The 7,611-nt window shown below is 38.6% G+C and overlaps 1 protein-coding gene across 1 annotated transcript in view; it reads right to left on the bottom strand.

Annotated features, from left to right (window-relative positions):
- Nucleotides 1–499: 499 nt before the first annotated feature.
- PTGER3 (prostaglandin E receptor 3) overlaps nt 500–7,611 on the bottom strand; it is an 87,283-nt gene continuing 80,171 nt past the window's right edge. The window contains exon 4 of the mRNA XM_060139752.1: nt 500–1,465. Coding sequence (XP_059995735.1) covers nt 1,462–1,465 — 4 coding nt within the window. The 3' untranslated portion in view covers nt 500–1,461. The remainder of the gene's footprint in view (nt 1,466–7,611) is intronic.

The raw sequence follows: 7,611 nt of genomic DNA, 5'->3' as shown, positions 1-7,611 counted from the left end.
TAGAGCTGTCCAGATAGGAAATAGCAAAAAGAGTGGGGTAGCATGTGCAAAGGCCCTGGGATAAGAAAGATTCTTATGTCTACTGAGTTGGAGGCAAAAGCAGAAACGGAAAAATCATTAAGAGACTATTGGTGGTGATTTAGCTGAGAGATGAGTTTCTCCTGAATTAGGAGTATTAAAGATGAAAAGAAGTGGACAGTATCAAGATGTATTTTGGAGGTAGAGATATATTTTGTGGTAGTACTTGCCACGTTTATTTATTAATATCCCCCACATAACAGATGATAAATAGCCTAAAAGAATAGGAGATTAACTAAACTCTTATAGTAACTTCAGGATGGGGTTATGAACCCTACTTTCTTTAAAGCCCTTTCCACTACATCACACTTCTTTGCTTTATTAATTCAAGGTCAATGTAGGTTTTATAGAGTCCTAAAAGTAGAAGCATTTGCCAGTCAAATGATTTTGAACTAGAATATTCTTTAATTACCTGGACAGTTTACAGATTTTCAGTTTGCAAATCCAAAACTTCATTTCATCTGAAAGGGGCACCACATTTTATGAGCACTCCAATATATATTTTCTGTACAAAATGTGAAAATACTCTTGCATTTCTTCCAAGGATGTGCTGAGTTATCCCCATACATGTGGAAAATTTTCTATTGACTAAAGCAGCAATCTGTAGCAATTCTGAACCATATGCTGTTCTTACCATAAGTCTTAATTGGGTAATTTGAGTGACCAAACTGTTTTTTCAGCTTTGCTAAAAATAGGCCTGTCTCTGTCCATATTTAAAATGACTGGTTGCTGATAATCTCTCACGTCGCCAAGTAAATCAACACGTGAATAAGGCTTGAAATAAGCAGGTTTGGGTTCAAAAGCTAAGCTGGAAAGGACCTTGCTCTCATAAGCTCAGTGCTTCTGCAGTTTTGTTTTTTATTATTATTCTATCTTTACTGTTGAGATTCTGCTCACCAGTACTTCCATTTCTTCTTTTTCTCTGTGCATGATAGGCTTGTACTTCCTCATCCTCTTGGGTTGGCATGATGTAGTCCTTGCTCTGGAAGTAGTTAGGAGCTGCTATACAGTTCTCCCCTCCCTCACTGCAGGGTCTAGTGATGTTCAGAGCCTTTGTTAGCCCGAATCCCTGATGAGGATGACCTGCAGAGAGTTTCCCCAACTAACCCTCAACAGACATGTTGTATGAGGGCAAAAGAACTTTGCTGTTTTAAGACACTAAGATTTAGAGGTGTATTGTTGTTGTTGCTGCTGCTACATAACCTCATCTCTTTGACTGCTATAGGTTTCCTCACATTCTTGACATGAAGGAAAATACAAATTTCCAAATTAGAGAAGCATGACAGACAGTTCAGTTGGCAGAAAATGAGGAGGTTTGGATTGAAATGGACCTGGTTTTAATCCAGTCTCTGTACCTTACTTGCTCTTTGAGACTTCTTTTTCTCAGCTGTAAAAAAGAGATAATAGCATAGTTGTGCTATGACAACTTAATATGTCAAGTGCCTAGCAGCTTGCCAAACCATAGATGATGTTCAATGAAAATAGCTATTTTTGGGAGGAGTAATGGTAAATAGACTAACGGTCTAGAAGGATATATCCATGTAGGCAGGACTGAATCTGAAGAGACTGCAGAAATGGGGGGGGAAATTGCCATTTATCCCCTCGCTTCCCCTTCTCCCCCTGCAAGTTTCTTCCTAGTCATGAGCATGCCTTTCTCTCCCTCTGTGTACCCTGATGCTTTCTTTGCCCTCTTCCAACTCTGCTGTTACAAACTGCTCCCAGGAAGGCATGTATCACTCATTAAATCATTCATTAAAATAGCTGCATTTTAACAGGAAATAACTTGAGTTAATAAACTAAAGCTCCAGCACGGTATTCATCTCATGGTATTCAGGTGAAAAGCAGTGGGGTACTACCTTTCACCCAAACCCAGGATGGCAAAGAGGATTCCCCAAACTGTTAGATCCACTAAGCCAGGTAGGTCTCCTGGGTAGTCTTTAGAGAAGACTTTGATAAGGCTTCCATTTATAAGTCTGTCTAGAACCTGCTGGAAAAAGTACCATGATAGTTTGGCAGGGTCTTCCATGGTCTCAGGAGTGGGACTGACAGGACTAGTACTGTGTATTTGCATGACTTGAAAATTCACAGTGACTTTACACACTATCTCCACATTAAGCCTCATTGCAGATGATAGAACTAAAAGCTTTTCAATCTTTTACCAAATTCACATAGATGGGAAGCAGAGGAGTATATATCCAAAACCAGTACCTCTGATTTCAATTCTAACACACTTTCTCCTTTTTACTATCACAGTTTTTTTTTTTTCTGTCCCTGGAGGAGCAAATTCGATAATGTCTCTTGACTTTAAGAGCACATGCTATTATAAAATGAAGATCTTTCTTTTTAGTCATATATTTGGGAATGTGAAATTATGCTTTTTACATTTATAAAGTAACTGAAAGAAGATACATCAGGGTTAAAAAAAACTATAAACATGCTCTTGAAAATAAAATTAAAGTGAGGTATCCTGTATAGCAATTTGTTCTGGCTGAGAATAATACCCATAGTTTCAGAGAATTTTCATCTCTTCCTACATTAATGAAAAGAGAAGGAAATGAGGAAGGATGCAAAATTTTTAAGTCCTGTCATTTCTTTAAGAAACTATAGGGACTTCCCTGCTGGTGCAGGGGTTAAAAATCATCTGCCAATGCAAGGGATATGGGTTCAGTCCCTGGTCAGGGAAGATCCCACATGCAGTGGAGCAACTAAGCCTGTGTGCCACAACTACTGAGCCTGCACTCTAGAGCCCGTGCTCTGCAACAAGGAAGCCAATGCAGTGAGAAGCCCGCACACCACAATGAAGAGTAGCCCCCGCTCACCCCAACTAGAGAAAGCCTGTGTACAGCAACAAAGACCCAATGCAGCCAAAAATAAATAAATAAAATCAATAAATTTATATTAATAAAAGAAACTATAATTATTTTCTTGTGGCTAATATAATTTCTAATATTCTATCTCTTCCCAATCAATTTTAAACATCTTGAAAGATACAATGAAAATACAAGATTTGTAGCCAGGCAAGCCTGGGTTTGAACACTGGTTTGATCATCTAATATGTTGGGAAAGCAAGGTAATTAAATCCTAATTTAGAGATGGGCCTCAAGTTTTTCATCTTTAAAATGGAAGTTTACATTAACATTCTCATAGGACGGTAGTGAGTATTGTATGAAATAGTGAAGAGAAAGCATTTTGTATATTTTAGAAAATGTTACTTCTCTTTTCCCTTTGCATCATATAGATTCACATTGTTCTCTGATTCCTATTCCGAAGTAACACACAGTCAAGATTTTATTAACTTAATAAATATAGGAAGGAAAGAGGAAGGGAGGGAGTGAGGGAGGGAATGAAAGAAAAATCCCTATTAAGAAAAACAATTCAAAAATAGGGTAGAGATACTTTTCCTTCTCTGAATGACCTGATATTTTTCTATCAGCAGAGATTGGAAGACCCTGGAGTTATTCTGCCCTTGGCCTCTTTCCCCAGTAGAGACATAAGAGATATATAACCTCTTTATAACATTTCTGACAATATCACTAGAAACTGGTCATTTGTTCCAAAAGGAGAACCTCCTTCTTGAAAGACTTTTAGCCCTGTTTGATTTTGTCATTTATTAATAGATTAAATTTTCTCAGAAATATATTTTAGGGCTGCTAATCTCATCACTATACACAATTATACATTTGTCTTTCAGACAACTGACCAGATACCTAACGTAAACCTATGAGACAGAGGAATTTCCCAGTACCCAATCTAGGACTGGTCTTAGCTGAAATTTTGCTGTTTATGCCACCTCAGGTAGCTATTTCCATCTTCACCTAATAGGAGAACCTCTATGGGTTTGGGCAGTTATCTCCACCATAAAGAAGGCTTAGTTTCTCATACAGTTTCAGAGTCTGAAATGTGAAATGTGAAATAGTTAAGTACGTGGTGAGTGTTGTCAAATGGATCATATCAATGTGTTCCCTCTATTTCCAACAATCATTGGTATATAGACAGATACCCTAGGTAATTACAGGCATTTACAATTAGGTTTTACTGGGGAACCATTTCAAGAAAATGATTTGTTCAGCTGTGTACTAGATTAGTAACACAGTTGGGTGTTGGCAGAATCTTCCACTGTGACTGTGAAAACACAGCAAGAAGTGTTGATACAAAAAAGAACTTTAGAAATATGCTGAAAGTTTCATTATTTTTCCAAAAACTATTGCATCACTTCCCAGAAACATAAGTCCACATCTTTTCAATCACTATTTTTCTTTTTTTAGACTATTTGGGGCATACATAAATACAGCGATGAAATGAAAAAGTACAGCCAATGGAATTTTACTGGAACAACCTGTAAATCAGGATTAGATTAACACTGAACAATGTTCTGTGTGATCATGAATAGCTTTTAGACACCTCCGGAGCACCCACATGACCTGGTGTCAACAGGCAGACCTACACATCAAAGAGACTAGGACAGGCACTTGACCGTCTACCCAAGACGAGACTTCAATTAGCAGATAAAACAGAGGTACCACTGCTTGTGATGCTCTTTTGAAGGTTTATCTCTGCACAGGCATGAAATCATAAATAAAAATCTCCAAATAAGCAAGCTGACTCAAGAAGGCAGTAGCTGGACCACCATTACCCTCTGGGCTCAGTAATAATATCATATACCTGTTTGAATGCCCACTTGTTCAAATGACTTTGTAAATCCTTAATTATCCTCTTTTAAATGAGTAGCATTTTGTTTCCCTTCAAACTTCAACCTCTAGATAAGTATATTGCTCTGATTTGGAACTTACCAGAGTAAAAATGTGACTATTCTAAGCAGTGGAATCAATCTGAGTTGATAACATAAGTGCAGAAATTCTTACAAGCTCCCACTCTTCCCAAAATAAATAGAGCAATTTGACTTTCATCTAATTTGTTCTTTTAAAACCTGGTACAAACACAAATATCTTTCCCACCACTTGTTTTATGAGCTTTTTACTGGTTTTTTTAATTTATATCTGGAAAAACTTCCAGATATTTCAGTGTCAGAAATATGATCACGTTTGAATTGTCTTTCCTAATTGGATCCAGGGCTGGCATGTGTCATTGAGATATTTATTCCTAACCCATTAAATCCCCAAAGCATCATGATTTAGGTCTTGTGATCTTGGAGTTTAGATTTGGCTTCCTCCCTGAATCAACCAACCATTCTGTTATGGTTGAATTGTTCCCCTGCCCCAATCAAATCCATATGTTGAAGTCCTAACCCCCAGCACCTCACAATGTGACCTTATTTGAAAATGGGGTCATTGCAGATGCAATTAGTTAAGATGAGGTCCTGCTAGAGTAGAACGGGCCCCTAATCCAATATGACTGGTGTTCTTATAAAAAAGGGAAATTTGGACATGAGACACACACACAAGGAGAATGCTATGTGGGGCGATATGTCTACAAGCCAAGAGATTCAAAGATTGCCAGCAAACCACCAGAAACTAGGAGAGTAACATGGAACAGAATCTCCCTCACAGTCCATGGAGGGAACCAACACTGCCAACTCCTTGATCTTGGGCTATGAGCCTCCAGAACTGTGAGAAATAAATCCTGTTGTTTAAGCCTTCCAGTCTGTGGTACTTTGTTATGGCAACCCTAGCAAACTAATACACATTTTTCACTGCTGCGGCAGCAAATAGTCTCCTTGACTGATTAGTGATTCTCTTTTTATCTCTGTTCCTACACATTAAATGAGAATATTTTGCACATTAGTGGTGTTCTCAGTTAGCCTTCAAAATGATGGACATGTTTGAAAAAAGGACATTGTCTTTCAGCATTGCCTTGGCCTTCCATAAGGTGAAAAAAGATGAGACTTAGAAGAGAGAAGAAGACAGTTTTTTATCTGCTTACACCCTCCTCCAAAAAAATATCGTAGCCCCTGGCTGGGTACATACTAACACTGAAAAGCATTTTGATAGAAGTGTGAGCCTCAGTCATAAATAGTTAGAGCCAACTGGGCATTCAGCCAGTGTCTTTAAGGGGGAAGCTAAGCAACAGGAGGATTTCAAGTAGGAAAATAAATAACAAAGTATATTTGTAATCAGGAAAGAGAGAGGAGCACTACCCTGATCATTTGGAAAACCAAGGAGTCCACAAAATCAAGCTACTCTTTAGAAAATAGAAAAGGAGGACTGATGTCAAGGGAAAAGCAGCAGTCAGCACCTGGATTGAAGTCATAACTTTCCTAGTCCTAGGAGAATCTGGATCAAGTGAGTTTCCTAAACTGCAGCTACACTCCCAACTTCCAGCTCTCTGGACCACATTTGACATATGGAGTTCTCAAATTTTAGTGTGTGTGAGAATCACTCGGAGGGCTTCTAAAACACAGATTGCTGGGTTCCAGCCCTGGGGTTTCTGATTCAGTAGGTCAGATGCAGCCAAATAATTTGCATTTCTCATAAATTCCCAGGTGATGCTAATGCACTGGTCTAGCAATGTACTTTGAGAACCACTGGACTACATCAATGTTGTCGCATCTGCTTGTTGAGAAGAATCACCTAGGAGAAGCTTGTTTTAAAAATACAAAATCCTAGGTCCCATGCCAAACTTTCTGACTCATAACCTCCAGGGAAGGGACCAATATTTTCTATTTTAATAAACTTTGAGTGATTAGTATGATTAGGCAAGTTTGAGAAACACTGCACCAAGTCTTCATGAATTCCCTTTTCGCATCTGTCATTTTCCCACATGGTACCAACGGGTGGGTTTTGCAATATGGCAATAGTTGTATGAGAAGTTAAGAATAGCACAATCACTGAGTTCTGTTAAGCCTAATCTGTTGATACTACCTATAGGCCAACCATAGAACTGCACTTCTCTTCACGGACAGATGCCCTGGGAGAAGTCTTTCTTAATACCAACTGGCCCTGGTACTGTGATGTAGTCCAGAGCCCACACTGAAATAGGCCCAGGTGATGTAGCTTTTGCTGGCGACTCTAATACTTCTCTTTTGCTCCTTATTATCCCATAACCATGCCTTGCTTCCAATATTAATGGGGTCTCTAGCCTCAGGTTGTTTCCTCTTTAACTTCACAAGTACTTAGTGTGAGTTATACTCTAGGAGTTTTATTTCAAAACCACTTTCTCTTTTTTTTGGCAGGAATATCCTTGCTGTCACCTGCAGAGGAAATCTCACTGGCTCGGCAGCTGGTTGATGGTAATTCAAGTTAACTGATTAAAGGGTGGTTGGGGATTTGCAAAGAGCTTGTAGTAAATTGATTGGGGCCCAACTATGCCTATGTGCTGCTTTGGTACACATATAATTCCTCAAATCCAAATTGCAGCCACTTACTCAAAAGTGAGGCATCCTGTAAATGGCTTTCTTTGGACCATCTTTTACCTCTGGGGATTTAAAGTGATCTTAAGAATAGTGGCCTCAAACATATCATATCTAATCTTTTCAGCAACCCTAAAATGTGTTTGCTACTCTTTTACAAACAAAGAAACTGGGGCTAAATGAGATTAAATATAGAATCTTCAAGGTCACATGACTAGCTAGTGTCA

This window comes from Lagenorhynchus albirostris, chromosome 2 (genome assembly GCF_949774975.1).
Source record: "Lagenorhynchus albirostris chromosome 2, mLagAlb1.1, whole genome shotgun sequence".
In the NCBI taxonomy this organism is placed as follows: domain Eukaryota; kingdom Metazoa; phylum Chordata; class Mammalia; order Artiodactyla; family Delphinidae; genus Lagenorhynchus; species Lagenorhynchus albirostris.
This window is presented reverse-complemented; position numbering and strand designations above follow the sequence as displayed.